Here is a 19,481-nt window from a genome sequence, read left to right as displayed (position 1 = left end):
ATAATTACTGTTTTTGCATTATTGTAAGGGGTAGGAGTAGACATTAATAAAACACAATCTAATAGGTAGAAAAATTTATTCTTAGCTTCCAGTTTTAGCTATAATTTCTAGCCACAACCGAAAAACTATTTGATATTTTCACTTGGAGGAAATGTCTTTCTTTATAATCAGGCAGTAAGTAACACCCCACCCATCCACTAGATGGAGCTACTGACCCATCTGAGCTGCAAATGTGAACGATAAAGGAAAAGTTCACCCAAAAATAAAAGAAAAGTCCCACGTACCGGCAGCTGATCAGATTCATCTTTAACAGACAGAACAGATGAGGTGTGCGACCGGACCGAGTTCTGGGAGAGCGTGCGGCTGCGGGGGGAGCGAGGAGCCTCTCCCTTTTCACCCTCTTCTTCCTCGTCCTTCTTCAGCAGAGAGGTGAAATCCACTCCCGATCGCTGCAGCTCCGAGTATGTGCCACGTGCCACCATGTGACCCTGAGAGAGCAACACGAGTTCATTTTGGCTCATTTATTCACAGGTGGAATGCAGATTGACTGGTGTGTGCGGTTCCAGCTCACCTCCTTCAAAACCAGGATCTGATTTGCGGCCTTCAGGTACTGCAGCTGGTGAGTAACCAAGATCCTGGGCTTGTCCTTCAGGATACCACAAATACACCTGCAAGAACAATCAGAGCTCTTAGCACTTACTGCAAAGAAACACTCTTAGTTCAAAAATCTGGGGTTGGGAAGTTTTTTTTCATGTTTTTGAAAGAGGTCTCTTATTAATTCAGTCGCCAAGGCCCCATTTATTTGATCATAAATATGGGAAAAACAATAATGTGAAATATTATAAAAATTATAAACGTTTTCTATTTTTTTAATATTTGAAATTTTATTTATTCCTGTGATGCAAAGCTGAATTTTCAGCATCATTACTTCAGTTTTCAGTGTCATGTGATTTTTCAGAAATCTTTCTAATATGCTGCTTTGATGCTCAAGTAACATTTCTGTTGAAAACATGTGTGCATTTATTTATTTATTTTGATGATTTATGGTTGCTTTTGATCAATTTAATGCCTCATTGTGTTCATGGTTTACTTTGCTCGTTTTGGAGCATGACTGTCTCTGAAAACTAAAAGCTTTCAATGTACCTAAAAAGAACCTTACGAATAGCAACAGTAAAACACAACAGGATCGATGAAGAGTATGGACTTACTGCTCAAATAGGTGTCTACCCACTTCTGCATCCACTGCACTCAATGGATCATCCAACAGGTAAATATCAGCATCCTGATACACAGCCCTATAAAACAAACAGTTATGTAGCAAAATCCAACAAAACAGCTCTTAAATATTCTTTCCTATTAGCAAGTATGTGCTAGTTCACATATTAAGAAATTATTTCCATTACATATGTTATACACATTACAAAATATTATCATATACATGAAATATAACATCAGGATGTCCATTATGCTGTCCTCTGAATTCACATATGCACAAATTTGGGATCAGTAAGATTTTTTGTTTTTAATGGAGTCTCTTCTGCTCATCAAGGCTATTTATTTTATCATAAATAAAGAATGTTTTTCTAATATTGGTTTCCTATTTTAATATATATTTTATTTCTGTGACGCAGTGCTGCGTTTTCTTCAGCCATTACATTAAACTAGTCTTCAGTGTCACATGATCCTTAAGAAATCATTCTAATATACTGATTTATTCTCTGTGTTGAAACTGTTGTGCTACTTAATATTTTTTTGGGAACCTGTGATTCGTTGATGAATAAAAAGTTTTAAAAAACATATGAAAGTATATTACAACAGAAACTGTTGGTTGAAATTGCAATAATATTTCACAAAATAAGTATTTTTTCTGGTGTCTAAAAATGTAAATTTTTTGTCAAATAAATACAGCCTATGAGAACGAGAAACTTGGAAAAACCTGTGTGCGTGTATATTTATATATACACACACACACACACACACACACACACACACTATAATTTATCCATTGAGGTTAAATTGTATTACAGAATTTGTATTAAAATAAAATACATATTTTTTTAAATTGACAGTTTGGGATACCTGGCCAGGTTGACTCTAGCTTTCTGTCCTCCACTGAGAGTTGCTCCTCTGTCTCCGATCACAGTCAAATCCCCGTCAGGAAGCAGCTCCATGTCCTATACAACACAGAAAGAACTACAGCATTAGTTCACCACAGCTTACAATAACCTGAACTTTACAGTGAAGATGTCCAGTTAAAGTTTTCTAACTTTGGAGAAAAAACTAAATACTTAAACTAGCAATGATGCATTAAATTGACCAAAATGGACAGTAAATACATTTATATTTTTACAAGGACTTATTTTTTGCATCTACTTTCCACAACAATATTAAACATTTCAAATATTAATAACAAAAAAAAAATTCTTGAGCAGCAAATCAGAATATTAGAATGATTTCCGAAGGATCATGTGACACTGAGGACTGATGCAACGCTGAATTTCAGCATCATTACTCCAAAGGAATACATTACATTTTAAAATATATTACAATAAAGAAAAGTTATTTTAAATTCTAATAATATTGTTTTTATGGCATGCTTGCTCAATTAAATGCAGCTGCTGTGAGCATAAATAAAATAAGTTCTTGACCATGAATGAACGAATACGCATCTCACCCTTTTGAGTGCACAGGCTCTGAGGACGCTCTCATATCGCTGGGGCATCAGCTCCTTTCCAAACAGTATGTTGCTCCGAATGGTTCCTGGAAAAACCCAAGGCTGCTGGGAGGCGTACGTCAGCTCACCTTTGACCTTTACCACACCCTTTTCAGGTGGAAGCTCCCCCAGAACAGTGCTGAGGAGAGAAGACTGCAGGAGACAGGTCAAGATTAATAACTAATAACACTCATGACTGCCAGAATCACTTCTATCTTAAAAAGCAATGTTGTAAAAGTGAAATGAGAGAATGAAGTTATTGTGACTCACCTTTCCAGCCCCCACAGGACCAATAACAGCTAGAAGTTGACCGGGCCTCAAAGTAAAAGATAGGTTTTGTAATGTCGGCGCATCTAGAGACTGAGAAGTAGACAGGAGAAAATATAAAATAACTTCAACAACAAAAAAAGGGGGGGGGGGGGCAGTGATACATTTTATATAAATGCTACACTTATGAATACATCTATTAACTTTGACAAAAAACGACAACACTATAACATGCTTCTGGGATGGAAACGGCATCCAGACTACACTTCTTTGTTTTTTTGAGGAAATTTCAAGAAAACTTCCACTACTTGATGGACACTATAGCAGCTTCTAGTTCTGCATTTTCAAAATGATAACTCAGGTTGAAGGTGTGTGTACTTTTCAAGGGCCTTGTCACATTGCACTCACCTTGTCCCAGTAGCATATGAGATCCTGTATCTCCACAGACGCCTCTTTCTTATCTTCCTGAGTAAGTGGAACGTGAGATTTCACAAGCTCATCGAGCAAGAGGAACTTCTGCACGTGAGAGAAAGACCCAGACACTTATGATGCATGAACACAAGACCATCACACACAAAAATATGCTGTAATAACACTGATAGTCTAGCCGCAGCACTTTGGAGTTTCTTTGGTTAACACAAATTAGGACTGTCCGACTAGTAGAAGTGGGTTCAATGTGGGGTCAAATCGGAAATGAATCATCTGCTTTGTATATAAAGGCTCCCTTCTCTAAGCAGACACTCCATGATTACAAAATCTGCAGGTTCATGACTTGCGTAACATTAGCTGTGTCAGTGGGAACTTTGCAGTAGATCTAAAATTAACCCTGAAAATGACACCTTCAGCACATCCAGAGCAGCCAGAGATTTAGACGTTATTACCGTAGTCTTGGCAAATCAGCTTTCAGTTCATTTGTTGGTATTAAATGCTTATTTAATACATTTGTGTAATAGAACTTAATTATAAATATACAAGTATAACAATATATTATATACAGGGCTCGATATTCAGCTTTGACATGAGGTTGTCCTTTTTTGGCACAAATGTAATTTACTCTGAAGCAGTCTCATCAGTGCTCTATCAAGTATTACTTTTATCAGCATATTTTTTATATTTGCCTTTAATTGATTGCTGTTACACTTTTTAACTTTATGAAGGACAATATTTTCCTAAACTGATTAAATGTACATGTCTCCATTTACGTCTAATTCTTACATGTGATCAATAATCAAAAGTTAGAATAATAAGACACTATGGTTGTTACTATTCAAATGAAATAGTTTATATTTTTCTCTACCACAGTATGTTTATTCATGTTTGTTTCTTTGTGTGCTGTTGCGCTTATAGTGTTGATTTTTCCGCGAGTCAGACGGCTGCACGAGCCCCAGCTGACGCGACCTTGATACTGTCAATACATTATCCGTTATTAGTCACCGTTTACACAAAGTAATCAAATCAGAATCATTCAATGTCAATTTTAGATTTGTTTGTAAAATTATATAATAATAAAATATAAGCAACTATTTTAAATACAACACAGAATTATTATTGAAATCTCAATTAATTATTTTTATTAGCTATAAATTAAAGCTACACATTCTAAACAACTGCAGTGTATTAGTAGTTAGTATGCTACGCTCTAAATAAAAGTATGCTAGGTTAATATTAGGGGTGTAACGATACGCGTATTCGTATTGAACCGTTCGGTACGACGCTTTCGGTTCGGTACGCGGTACGCATTATGTATACCGAACGGTTCGTTGGAGTAATTAATTATATTTGAAAAAAAAAAAAAAAAGAGAGAGAAAGAAATATAATGATTTGCGTTCAACAAGGTAGCCCAATAACCCAAACAACGTAACAGGCAACGCCCCTGACACTCCCGAAGAAGAAAAAAACACCATCTTATATGTTTATGTTAGGCTACTCAGCAGGCGCTCGCTCACTCAGCACGTGCTGAAGGCTCGTTGCAAAATAGCCAATGCGTTTAACAGACTAGAAATGAGAAGATCCTCCAATAACCAACAGGTCTGGTGTTTGGGTGCACTTTGGATTCCCTTTAAGCTATAATGGTGATGGCAAGAGAGTGGTGGATAAAAAAACAACGGTATGTCGCATCTGCAACATGACAGGGTACACCAGCGGGATTACAAAAAAAAAAAAAAAAAAAACCAGCGGGAATATCTGGGATATATGCGTCAGTACTATCTGGGAAAAGACGAAAAAAAGGAGAAACATGCACGCAGCAAACTATCCCTGCAGCATTTAGACACTATAGCTTACAGGGAATCCAACCCAAACACCAGACCTGTTGGTTATTTTAGGATCTTATATTTCTGGTCTGTTAAATGCATTAGACATTTTGCAACGAGCCTTCAGCGCGTGCTGAGTGAGCGAGCGCCTTAGGGGCCGTTCACATATCGTGCCTAAAAACGCATGGAAAACGCTAAGCGCGTCTTTCTCCTGAGGCGTCTGTCTTTGCTAAGCAACAATGACGTGCTCTCTCCATGAGACGCGGAAATTTCAGCGAAGGATAAATGGATTTGCAGCTCTAAAAATCGCTTGCAGTAGCTCTGCTACTGAATTTATTTCAAAATTGCAATCCATATACAACTATGATCAGCTGTTCCTTCATCTTGGCTGAGCTCTCAACGTTGTTACGGGAAAGGATGAAGCTGATTGGTTGGTTCTTGTCACATGACCCGCGGTGCGCTTGCGGCATTCTGAAAAGTTGAGATGTTTTTACATTTTGCTGTATCTAAAACGTATCGAACCGAACCGAACCGAACCGTGACATCAGTGTATCGTATCGAACCGAACCGTGAATTTTGTGAACCGTTACACCCCTAGTTAATATGTAATGTTTTCACATCCTGGCTCTTAATGCATTGTGTTTCCTTCTGAAGCATCAGTTAATGTTTGAGTTAATTGTCCTCAGTGTGAAAAGATGGATCTCAAAATCATACAGCCATTGCTGGACTGTATGCTGGAAGGCTGAAGAATCTGGATTTTTCTGAAGAACAGTGCTCAGTTGAATCGTTCAGAACAAACAAGGGACTCATATATATATATATATATAAATAAAAAGAGTCATGAATAATCCAGGTAACCAAGGGTTCACCAACTTTTGAAGGGGGTTATTTTAATACTGTCAGCTATTTTTTTTATAGTCTTGTGGACTATATGTAATCATCCCAAACTTTTGCATGGCACTGTGTGTACCTGTATCTATCTTTATATATCTAAATCTATATATCTATATATATATATATATATATATATATATATATATATATATATATATATATATATATATATATATATATATATATATATATATCTTTTTTTTTAATGTATACGTGTATATGCATATATATATATATTTAAATGAGGGTTAATGATGGCGTTCGTACCTTGATCCTTCGGATGCTGATGGCAGCCTCGGACACTTTCTCAATAGCAGCAGGGAAGAACAGAGTAACGGTGAGGCGGACAGCGGTGTACAGCGACACGGTCACAAACACACGGCTGGCAGAGATTTTGTTGCCCACCAGAACGTACACAGTGAACGTCACAAACAGGATGATTTTATTCGCCGTAAAGAACGAGGCCATGTTCAGTCCTCGGAGGTAAGAGCTGTTCATGATTTTTGAGATCTCCTTTCTACAAGAAACAAACAAACAAAAAAGAGATTTTAGCTACTAATGCCCAAGAATCATAAAGATTATTATGTCCAAGAGATGGATGGCCTTGCACAGAAACACTTTACAAGGTTGGCCTGCACAATAAAGTTCATTCTGTCTTTTCATAGTCAAAAAGACATTACAAACAAAACCACAGATAAGATTAAAAGAAGCATTGTTTGTGGCATCGCAAGGATAAAACTGAGATTACTTTGATAAACATCATTAAAACTTTATTTTTTTGACATACTAACATTCCTCCAAGTCCTGGACAGCAGTACAAAAGAATGTGAACACAACTGGTTCTAGTCATGTGATTTTATGGCATTGGATTGTGCTTGCATTGCATTCTCAGCATTGCCTCAAGGAATGCTTTAGTCGTCTTCTACAGTAAGTGTTTACTTATAAGTCACAGCTTACAGTTTAATGGCACAGGTGTTTTCTATCATTATATCATTTGACCAACTCAAGGTTTTACAGATCTTTATAATAAAAATCAATACAAGTCCTTTAAAAAAAAAAAAAAAAAACTTTGGCAATTTCTCATCTTCAGACAATAATTCTGCTGACCTATGTCAGAGTGTAAACAGATTAAATAAGTCTATATCATTTACCTTCGTACATCATTAACCAGTGCTGCGAATGGTTTTTCCCAGGCATACATCTTAATTATACGTATACCAGACACCACCTCATTCATAGTGCGGATCCTATTGTCAGTGAAGGCTGCCGTCTTACTCCTGTGAGACACAGACAGAAGATTACAGAGACATATAGCCTTTTCTAAAACATAAAAGTAATCCTGTAATAAAAACCAGGATTCACATCTTGGTTTAAACATGTCCTAGAATTAACATCTTAAAGGAATAGTTCACCTTCAGTTAATAGGACCCATTGACTTGCAAAGGTTTTTTTTTTTCAATAGTATGGGGACCTGCAATGAAAGGTGAACTATCCCTTTAACATGGCCCTGATCAAACATGAAGTATTAACCCTAACCCCAAGTCAGATATACTTTAGATTTACTGACACAAGTTATCTTGCAGACACTTAACTTAAACATTATTATCACTTAATTAAATAATCAGATATCAGATCATGATCTAACTTGCAAAATGTATCGTCTTTGTTAGTAAAAAAAAGAAAGAAAAAACCTGATATCTATTGGTATTTATAAGTTCTTAGGTAAAAGTGCAAAATAAATTGTCCTGATTTTAACATTACTTTAAAGAAATCCTGGAATATTTCACCTTTCAAGAATTTGAATTTAAAATCATTCTGTTTATATTACTTTTCCTTTAAAGTTTTTTTTTTAAAATAATCTGACAAACACATTTCTAATGGATGAATCATATTCAGGTTGTCTCTGAACCTCAGCTGAAGCCTGATCTCAGACTTTGTGCAGAAAGAGGAAAGAGCATGTGGTTAAACGTGTGACTATGATTTATAGTGTTTGAGCACTTCTGCAAGACCGATCACCACAATAATTTCTTCACTGAAAAAAAAATCTAATCTTTCGCAAAGATCTAAACGATGCAAAAAAGTAGCCTAAACAAAAAAAATTTAGTAGGAGTAGTGAGTAATTTTTTTTTTGCGTGTACTAAACAAAAATACTCTAAACATGTCGATTACAAAAGTTGTTTTGTTTACCTCACTTAGACACTCAAGTATTTGTTCACAACATATCCAAATGTTCTCCCAACTTCTTCAATTGAGTCATCTGAACAAACTATTTTACACAACAATATTGCACAAGTTCCCAGCATGCACTGCAGCTTGAAAATGTTATGGTAATTACTATTAAAATAGTATAATTGTTTTAAATTTTACTGGCTTAATTTACGCTGCAGCTGCTGCTGTCAGTTAGCTTTAATGTGGATCAGAGTTCAAATTTTTACTGATTTAAAATGTGCTGATCCTCACCATGGATGAGAATAGTGAGAATATGTGCACGGTAGTGATGCACACATCACGGACATCACAGAATTTACGCTGCTACTTAGACCTTCGTATCGTAACCTTAAGTAATTGCACTATGATGGTTCATTCGTGAACAAATCTTTTAGGTGAACAAATCGTTCTCTTTTACGTAATCCACTGACCATAGACTGTAAAAGACTCATTTCTCGTTCAATGAAGTTCAAATGAAAATCAGTTTTTGTCACAAGTAAATATGTTCATTGACTTAAGACACTCTTTTTTTCACCAACTGCTGGCGTATTTGTTTAATATGAAGAAATGGTCACTGAACGAATCAGTGAATGAATCATTTTGGTGAATTTGTCTACTAGCATAAATGTTTGCTTTTAATTTTAAGAGGCATATTATGTAGAAGGCTTTGAAAATAAATGTAAATCTTAAAGAAAGAGGACTGTTAAAAAAGATTAGCATTGGTAAATGCTAAAAAAAATCTTTGGTTGCTCTAACAGACCTTTTAACACTCAGTAGACTGAACTGTTTTAATTGGATTAACTAAAGTTTTCAAGTTTTCGGTTGCTAGCTGATTTAACTTAACTAGATTGCAATAGGTTGCTTAATTTAGTTTTTTTAACCTGTTAACTGTCACTCATGTTTTTGAAGATAGACATGAATGTGCATGATACAAACCTAAATTTTTATAATTCATGACTGAAAACATTTTGTAACATGATTTTGATGTACCATTTACATGGTAATGCAATGTCTGATTTTAAAATGGGTTTTGAAGGATGAATTTTGAGATTTTATGTTTTCAAGTGATATATAACTTCTGATTATTTCTAAAATGTGATAGGGAAAAAGGCAACGAGGAATTCTTTTTTTTAAACAAAGGTCAAAGCTCCTTTTGTAATGTAGATTTCTGAGGGTGCACTCTTGTCATAAATTCATCTATTACTTTTCCTACATAATTTTTAACAAAAAATATTGGTAAAATATATATTTGGGAGTCTTAGACCTTTCCAACTATACATATTTTGTCAAGATTAGATTAGATTTGATTGTAATATAGTATAGTCAACGTAGGCGTCCCGTATACAGGACGGGGTGACATTTAACAGGTTAAATTAGTTTTTTTTTCAGTGTTATAAATGACTTGTTTGATGATGATTAACAGCTCATCATAGACAGAATAACTATAATAGAAGAATACACCATCTTCAGCTCTTGAACTGTTCTTTTGAGCTATTAATTATTTCTAGATTACGTAACACTGCGCACGTGCAATTTCTGTAAGAATAAAGCCTACTTGAAGCTTGAAGCCTACTTGACACTATTCAACATGACATGAGAGCATCTTGTGATCTTTTTCCCTAATCCAATTTGAAAAGTTTCCTATCAGAGTAATCTTAAAATCGTACCTGTACTTTGAAAACAGTTTCCCAAACATGGTCTGAAGTGGCATAAGAAAGATTAAAACTGCCATGCCCGCAAGGCATGATGCTCCGATCTCTTGCCAAAGCAGACCAATCACAGCTGCGGCTTGCAGAGGCCCCACCCACAGGAAGTGCAGAAAAATGGTCACCTGGGAAAAGACGTGGGAACAAAACAACCGATAATTACATCATACTAATTCACCAACCAAAAATACCATGTTATTAACATTTGGTTTGGATGTGGCACTGTAGTAACCCCACATTTCATTTTTTGAAAAGTACAAACACCTATTCAAAGTTTGGAGTTGATCCAATTTTTTTTTTTAACGTTTTTTAATGTTTTAAATATCTTTTATGCTCACCAAAGCTGCAATTATTTGATCAAATATTGTGAAATTTTGTTACAATTTCAAATAACCATTTTCTATTTGAATATTTTAAAAACGTAATTTAACGTTGTGTTGTAAAGCTGAATTTTCAGCATCATTACTCCAGTCTTTAGCGTCACATGATCCTTCAGAAATCAATCTAATACGCTGCTCAAGAAACATGTCTAATTATTGTCAATGTTGAATTGTCAATATACTGATAAAAATGATTAGATTAGAAATCTTCAGATCAGAAGTAATTGGGATTCTTTGAAAAATAAAGCAAAGGTAAGTTAAAAAGAAATGCAGTCATTTTAATAAGGAATAATTTGTAACATTATAAAATGTATTTACGGTCACTTTTTGCATTATTACTGGATAAAAGTATTAATTTTTTTCAAAACAAATTTTACTGACCCCAAACTTTTGATGAACACTAATGTACGTTCTTGGATTGCCATGTAAATATGATAGTACATGAACCATGGAGTACCATATATGCTATAGACTACACAAGTACAAAAGTATTAACCTCCAACATTTGTGTAGTTTTTACTTTATAGTATATCAGGTTTGAATTTTAGATGATATTAAATGCTAACTTTTGTGAAAAAAAAGGGGGATCATTTAATAAGCTCTTACATAGTAGCACAAAACCATGTTATAGTTCATGAAACAATTTAGTGTAGTACTTAGGACATGGTGTACTGCTTTTGTAATTCCACATTACAAACAGAGAGATTATTTTTAGAATCTACAAAAGGGAGCTTAAACTTCAAAGTTCTAAAATTTTGGGTAACTTGAACAGAACAAAAACGGAACTTCCTGCAATTCTTTACAGAACCCCTCTGATGTCTGCTGGTACATGTAAGAGAAACGCCTCCAAGGACAGACGTAGAACAATGACTTTCCTACTACAAATACACAGAATAACTGCTCATACAGTATGAACATGTCACATGTTTACCAAGCTGTGTTAAAGTAATGTTGCATAACACAGCCATATATCACATAATGATGATAACTCCACTGCTGGATACTCCACTGGCCTGATTAAATTAAAATTAAATTTATGCATTTAGCAGACGCTTTTATCCAAAGCGACTTACAGTGCCATTCAGGCTATAAATTTTTACCTATCACGTGTTCCCGGGGAATCGAACCCCCAACCTTGCGCTTGATAATGTGATGCTCTACCAATTGAGCTACAGGAACACTAATGGGTGAGTTAGAAACCACAGCTAATAAAAACAGTTTAAAATGTTTAACTAATCATTTTAATCTCCTATTAAACTGAAGTCAGATCGTAAATGCACAAGAGGTTAAGACAACCTATTTGTGACCTCTCCTGCTACTCCGAACATTGGCCAAACTGTTACAACACAAGCCCTTTACGGTAAATCATTTGTGCTGCTTTGGGCTGTTTTAACTGGAAAATTAACTACACAAAACAATTCCCAGACTAAACAAGTAACACATTTAATTCCAATAAAGAAAAAAAAGCTGCTTTAAAAACAGGAAATTGACATCCGGGGACTATAAACCTTGAGAAGTAGTTCTGGAAGTTTCCTACCTCATCGAACTTGTTGACGTCATTCGACAAAAGGTTAACAATGTGCCCCGTGGTTGTCTGGCCCATGGCTGTGGCACTAAGGCACAACGCCTAAAAGAAGAAACAATTTGCAGAAACCATGTTGAGGAACTGCCCTCAGCCAAGCCCAAAAATAAATAAATCATTCTTATTGCTCATATCTACAGGCACTTTATCAAAAAAGAGATGGGGGAGGGGGACACTTGAAAAAAAAAAAGACAGAACCCCAAATTTCAATGTAAACATCATGTTATACAAATATGGTATTTATTAATAATCCTGGTGCTACTATCACTGAAACCTTTTTTAAAGAAAATCTAACCTTCCTGTAGATCATATGACACATTGCAATGCGGATTTTCATTCCAGCTCTTTGGACGTGGTAAAAGTAGAGGTGATGGAGTAAAGCCAGACCCAGAGTGGAGAGAGAGATGCCTGCTGCATATCCATAAGCTTCATACAACGCTGCCATGTTATCAGGCTCATAACTCTCAAAATACTGAATGAGTTTTCCCAAAAACACGGGTTGAATCACTTTAATCACCTCCTATAATGGGGAAGAAAAAACATCCAATAAAAACATTGTGAAATAAATGATATTTTGTACTTGTAAGAACAATGCGAGGCTGAACGGATTAGATGTTCACATTCCTAAAAACATCCACACCCTCGTCTTCATTATAGGAGGAAACTGTGGCAGCATATTTTACAGTCCTGTTTTACATGTAGGCAAGTTTTAATGTTTTCCAAAATCCATGTTAAAAATTTTCTGGAAGCTGTTTTAATGGATGAATACAATTCTGATAAGCAAAATGGAAATCAAATCAACTGAATTAATAAACCTTTAAAAACATAGTAATTTATTAACATTTTAATAAATTAATTGACTTCCTTAGTATGAAATACTATAAACCCGTCCGCTGTTCAGTTACCAACATTCTTCAAAATATCCTCCTTTGTGTTCAACAGAAGAAAAAAAATCTTACCCAGTTTGTAAATGACTTTTTTGGAAAAACTATTCGTTTAATTCAAATGTATTAGGCTATTTATTAAAGATGATGCATAAACATTTAACAACTGAATTAACCTTAAAATGCAATCAAATGAAATTTGAATAATATCTTTAGATTTTTGGGCAAACAAAGTCCTGCATTGACAAAATATTTTGTTAAATTCCATAAAAATATGTTTAAATAAACTGTATTATTATTATTAGAAGTAGAAGAATTCTTCTGTAAAATAGTGATATAATTCTGTCAGAGTTTCTTCAAGTTAAACCAAGCTTTTATTTTGGCTGGTTGTTGTGAAGCCAAACCTTAGAGTGTATCTAACAATAGTTTTATCAAAAGAAATTAAGAAATTAAGTCCCTTTCTTTCCAAAGTGGCATATATAGGCGCTATGTACTTTCTATGATAACTAGGCACTAATTCTGAACCTAATGAAATCCTTAATTTCAAGTAGTTACTTTATATTTCTTGGTACTTTCTTGTGAAAGTACACTGTAAGTGTCTGTGCTGTACAATAAAGTGCAACAAAAGGTTTGCATTCGAGTGAGGTGAACAGTGCACAGACAACCACTATTGTATAACACATTTTCATGTGCATTGCCTGATTATAAAAAAAGTTTGAAATTTGGCACCCTCATGTAATTCTGTAAAACAAAGGAGGAGATATTTTGCACAATGTCCTGGCAGCACTTTTCCATCAGACGATCTAATGAAAGACAGCGTCCGATAGTGGTCTAGAAGGACACCAGTCTATGATTAGGGCTGTGCAAAAATCAATTGTGTTCAGATCAGGGTTGCCAGGTTTTCACAACAAAACCTGCCCAGTTGCTTCTCAAAACTAGTCCAAAACTAGCCCAATCGCATTTCTGTGGGTTCCCCGAAAAAAATTGCTTTTTTTTGTTGGTGGAGCGGCCTTTACTATACAGAACTGACAAGCTACACAAAATCGCTTTCAAAACCGACAATGAATCACCTGCGATTGTCAGTGAACTACGGCTCTGTGTAGTAAAGGCCAACCAGTGTTGCCAAGTCCCCAGTTGTTTTTCATGTCCCCAGGTTGTAGCGACGTCAATCCCAATAGCGAGATATTTAGCCCCTAAAATTCGAATTTTACTAAAGAAACCCTGTCAAAAAACGTGTATTTTATCACCTGGAACGAAAAGCGATTGGACTAGTTTTGAGAAGCAATTGGGCAGGTTTTGTTTTGAAAACCTGGCAACCCTGATCTGAACGCATGTGCTGGATATATACTACTAATCACAGGAGCGCCTTTACTCACAAGATGCACATGAAAATCACATTCAATTGTTTCCGCAGCTCTATGGTCTTATATATATATATATATATATATATATATATATATATATATTTTTTTTTTTTTTTTTGTGTGTGAACTATTATTATTCACACAAACTACAAATTTGTTACTAGACCCCTGGAACAGCTGGTTTCTGATCACCATTTCTCTTGGATCTTGGATGTGTTTCAACTACATCCTAATAAAATCTTCTATAAGCACACTTGAAATTGAGTGCCATGTGATGTTTTTGTTTAAACAACACTTTAGGTGATGCATGATAAGATGGTGAATCATCAACAGAACATATAAAATGTGCTTTGTCATTCAGCCATCGATGGTTTTAGTTTAAAGTTTAATGTGAATACAGACCTGACTTATAGTTAACTAAAGGGGAGCTTCACTGCTTTGTGTACCACATACAAAACATCGTACCTCTATAAGTGTGAACACTCCCAGCACCGAATATGATCTCCAGTAGCACCTGATAATGGCTTTGGTGAGTTTGGGTGTCCTGAGTTCTTTGGTTGCTTTTTCCATTTCTTGGTCCCAGTAGCTATGAGTGTGGGAAAAAGAAAAAGATGAGTAAGGCTTAATAAATTATGCTGACAAACTTAACTAAACTAAAACTTAACCTTATGACGACTTCAACATACAGAAAAACTTGTTAACACTTAGTCTACAAAATAGTTCTCTATGAAGACATTTTGTGTTGGCTTTTTTAATGATAAAAAACTTGATTATAACAGCTTAAAAGGATAAAAAATGCGGATCAAATAACGTCCAGTCCTGGACCACAAGGGCCACCTGGTGAACAGGTCACAAGAATATATTTTGTAAACAACGTGATATATAAATGTACTGCATACAAGGCACATAATAAGCAAATCCTGAGCAAAAACTAAAGCGTTTAACCAAATCAGGCAAACAACTAAGGTGGATCTTCAAAACTGAGCCTCTTCAGATTTCCAGTAGTAATGTCCGGCAGTAAATTCTACATCTGCAAATAACAGTTTACTTCAAGGCAGAACATTTGTGTTTACGCTCGGCCCCACTGCACTCCATGCAGCTAATCGCAATAAAAGCTTCACTAATTAGGGTCATTTCCCAGAGCTCTGTGCTAAATAAACCAGCACTGATCCATTTTAAAGTGCATGATTAGAGGCCGGAGAAACGATGTGTGTGGAGGTCCTTTTTAATGAATGACAGGATTGTGTTCACTGTCATTCATTTCCATGCTTTAACGGCTGGAGATAAAAACTTTGCAGGAGACTGCTGATTATCAGCGGGTTTCTCCTCTGTACAAAGGGTCAGCGAATGATTTATCTGCTTATCTGTTCCTATGTAATAAAACCTCAAGGTGAAGAAAAAAAAACCTTCTTGAGTTGTGGTAGCTCATTAGACACCCCTTGTGGATTTTGAACAGTTTCTTTGGTTACTGGGCCTGATCTTAATCCACACCACCAGGATCAACGGTCTCTGGTGCCCAACTACAACTCCTTCTAGGAATACTAAACTAGCCTAAACTCGTTCCTTCATTTCTATATGCATACATTGTTAACGTCTGGATGATTACAGAGATATTCACAAGAACTTAACATTGTATAATGCACAAACTGGTGTGGGCCATCTCCTTCCCAACAGTGAATGGGAACGGTACTATCCTTCGTTCTCATATTTCAGAATAAATACTCTGAGGGTTTGTTTGAGCCTGTTGATTAGTCGGTTTATTCCCAGCGGCTCACTTACCTCTGCAGTTCCTCTCCGAGTCTCTTGGATCCATCCTCTGGAAGCACTTTATACATGTCATCTTCTTCAAGTCTTCTCTTGGATCCGATACGGAAAAGAGGGTTCAGCCAGCTGATGTCAAGTGAGAAGAGAAAAGAGGATTTGGTCAATAGAATGCTTTAAATGTTTCACCCTTCAAATCAAAGTCAGTGTGGTAGAACCAAAATCAATAGAAGGAAACAATGTCATTACATTTTCATAAAAATATCTAATATTTTACTTGGTTATGAAAACATGACTTTAGATCAAACAAAGTAGCCCTCTAAAAAATAAATAAAATGTAATTTTTTTATAGTTATTTTTTTATTTATTAATTAGTTTATAAAAATATATTAAGCTTAAAGGTTTAGTTCTCCCAAAAATCAAAATTATTTAATTAATAACTTACCCTCATGTCTTTCCAAACCTGTAAGACCCCCGTTCATCTTCGGAAAACAGTTTAAGATATTTTAGATTTAGTCCGAGAGCCCTCAGTCCCTCCATTGAAAGTGTGTGTACGGTCTACTCTCCATGTCCAGAAAGGTAAGAAAAACATCATCAAAGTAGTCCATGTGACATCAAAGGGTCAGTTAGAATTTTTTGAAGCATCAAAAAAAACTCTTTTTTGTCCAAAAATAGCAAAAACTACGACTTTATTCAGCGTTGTCTTCTCTTCCGGGTCGGTTGTGAGCGCATTCACTGCAGTTTAGTGATATCCGGTTCACGAACGAATCATTCGATGTAACCGGATCTTTTTGAACCAGTTCACCAAATCGAACTGAATTGTTTTAAATGGTTCGCGTCTACAATACGCATTAATCTCCAAATGACTTAAGGTGTTAACTTTTTTAGTTAAAGTGAGTTAAAACAAACCAATATCCCGGAGTAATTCATGTACTCAAACAGTACACTGACTGAACTGCTGTGAAGATGAACACCGAGCCGAGCCAGATAACAAACAAAAGATTGACTCGTTCACAAGTCAAGAACCGGTTGCATTGGTTTTCGGATCACCAGTAGTTCTTTTGGACAGTTCGATTCAATAAACCGGTTGAAGAAAATGGTTCACCGTTTTTTTGCGCTCGTCGTAATGGCGTCATTGACTTTGATTCAAGCCTTCGGTTTACCTGGGCTCATAACATTAGCACAGAATCAGTTCAGAATCAATCACCAAAAGAACCAGTTCGGTTAGGCTCTGTGTGTCCGTCTGCTTCACGCTGAATCACACATGCGCAGTATCATCAGCTCCTCGGTTCTCAAATTGGACACGTCTGACAGAAACGGTTCTTGACTCGTGAACGAGTCAATCTTTTGTTCATTATCTGGCTTGGCTCGGTGTTCATTACTCCGGGATATTGGTTTGTTTTAACTCTGAGGGAGTGTCAGCCACATTAAAAAAGTTAAAGCTGCGGTAGGTAACTTTTGACGCTCTAGCGGTTAATAAACAGAACTGCTTGCCTCTTGCAGAAGAACATCGTAGCTGGAACTACTTCTTTCTGTTTAGGTCTATGAAGAATCACAAAGGTACTGGGTTACTCCACCGCAGTACCCCCGAAGCAATCTAAAATATTCCGAATATAAACACTTATTATAGGTGCACCCTAATGTTTCAGGACAAGCTAAAACACGGTTTGGAAAATGGATTCATGGTGACCGCAGCTCTGATTGGTTGTTTCTTACCGGGAGCGGATGAATTTCCACAAATGGCAATAGGACCACTGGGAGGAGCCAGAGGAGCTTGATTTTTTTCACAGATTATCTGTCTCATATTCTACTGTCAGGACGTAATGATAGGTTTCACAAATATGTAAAAAATATATTTTTACAAAAGTTACCTACAGCAGCTTTAACAGCTTAAGTCATTTGTGTATTAATGCGTATTGGAGACGCGAACCGTTTAAAACAATTCAGTTCGATTTGGTGAACTGGTTCAAGAAGATCCAGTTACATCAAATGATTCGTTCGCGAACCGGATATCATACACTGCAGTGAATGCGCTCACAACAGACACGGAAGAGAAGACAATGCTGAATAAAGTCTTAGTTTTTGCTATTTTTGGACCAAAATGTATTTTCGATGCTTCAAAAAATTCTAACTGACCCTTTGATGTCACATGGACTACTTTGATGTTTTTCTTACCTTTCTGGACATGGACAGTATACCGTACACACGGTTTCAATGGAGGGACCAAATCTAAAATATCTTAAACTGTTTTCCGAAGATGAACGGAGGTCTCAGGGGTTTGGAACGACATGAGGGTGAAGGGTGAAAATTATTAATGTCATAATTTTGATTTTTGGGTGAACTAACCCTTAAATTATTTTCAAGATGTTTAAAATAAAGATTAAATTCAAATAATATCAAATAAGGTGACTTTTTGTAAAAAAAAAAAAAAAAATTAATAAATAATAATAATAATAATAATTCAGAAATGTATGAAACTAACACGAATACAAAAAGAATGTTCAAAGAACTGATGGAAAGACACTTAAAATCCTCTTAATGAGGTTGAATTTATGTCTTTAGTTTCACACATTGTACAAATAACGAAACGATAATCCCAAAGCATAAATTCTTTAATAAAGCCTTTTAATTTAAAAGGTAAAACATATTAATAGACCGTAAGCTGGTCATGTAACTGTCCCTCTCCTCTCTTTCTGTATAACGTAGAGGCATGAAAACTTACCAGAAAAATATCTGTGAGAAGAGATTAGCTGTGGCGGAAGGGTTGCTCTTCGCATCTTTCTTTATCGGCTCCATTTCGATCGCCTTCCTCCCTGCAGTTCAGCCGGACACTGGGACCCCACTCATAACCTGCGATCAGTGCGAGAACATTTATCTTATAAACAGTTGTGTAACTTTCTAACATGCACATGTCGGCAAGTAAAGGCGGAGGTAAGCCCTTCATTTCCTACTGTGAGCATAAGACGTTAGCCCCGCCCCTGACGGATCACCCATTGGCTCGACAAACCTTTGGGTCACACGTGATTGGCTCAGCGGGGGCTAATAGGCAAGACGTTTACATCCTTCACGCGCACCTTAAGAGCAAACTGACGAGATGATTACGAATCCTACTATGATGAAGACCTGTCTTATGAATATTAATTAGAGCATAGTTACGTTGCTTGGTAACCCTCTTTGAGTGTTGCGTCAAGTGTCCTAATTAACATGCAGGAGCCCATCGCTCAGTAGCCCGCTTATTTACCAGTTTGAACCAACGTCACGTAGGTTTATTAATATTTATGAGTCAAACCTTCACTTTAGTAGGATATGCACGTGCGCTATTAACGAGCTAAGGATGAAACAGCAGATTTTGAGGTGGGACTGCTGAAGAAGTGAAGTATGTAATTTTATTTGTAATATTTTTTTTAAGTAAAAAATATTATGATGGAATATTCTGACACATGAGAGAAAAAAATGTTTTTGTTTTTTTT

The 19,481-nt window shown here is 36.0% G+C and overlaps 1 protein-coding gene across 1 annotated transcript in view; it reads right to left on the bottom strand.

Annotated features, from left to right (window-relative positions):
- Positions 1-18,947, bottom strand: part of abcc4 (ATP binding cassette subfamily C member 4 (PEL blood group)) — a 31,796-nt gene extending 12,849 nt beyond the window's left edge. The window contains exons 1-15 of the mRNA XM_026257203.1: positions 18,734-18,947; positions 16,030-16,140; positions 14,716-14,836; positions 12,298-12,522; positions 11,958-12,047; positions 10,002-10,165; positions 7,278-7,403; positions 6,394-6,643; positions 3,389-3,496; positions 2,984-3,073; positions 2,675-2,866; positions 2,080-2,174; positions 1,209-1,295; positions 572-668; positions 285-488 (exon numbers count right to left, since the gene is read on the bottom strand). Coding sequence (XP_026112988.1) covers positions 285-488; positions 572-668; positions 1,209-1,295; positions 2,080-2,174; positions 2,675-2,866; positions 2,984-3,073; positions 3,389-3,496; positions 6,394-6,643; positions 7,278-7,403; positions 10,002-10,165; positions 11,958-12,047; positions 12,298-12,522; positions 14,716-14,836; positions 16,030-16,140; positions 18,734-18,807 — 2,034 coding nt within the window. The 5' untranslated portion in view covers positions 18,808-18,947. The remainder of the gene's footprint in view (positions 1-284; positions 489-571; positions 669-1,208; positions 1,296-2,079; positions 2,175-2,674; positions 2,867-2,983; positions 3,074-3,388; positions 3,497-6,393; positions 6,644-7,277; positions 7,404-10,001; positions 10,166-11,957; positions 12,048-12,297; positions 12,523-14,715; positions 14,837-16,029; positions 16,141-18,733) is intronic.
- Positions 18,948-19,481: the final 534 nt, after the last annotated feature.

Source organism: Carassius auratus, chromosome 6 (assembly GCF_003368295.1).
Source record: "Carassius auratus strain Wakin chromosome 6, ASM336829v1, whole genome shotgun sequence".
NCBI lineage: Eukaryota > Metazoa > Chordata > Actinopteri > Cypriniformes > Cyprinidae > Carassius > Carassius auratus.
Note: the sequence above shows the minus strand (reverse complement) of the source record. Positions and strands in the feature narration are given on the sequence as shown.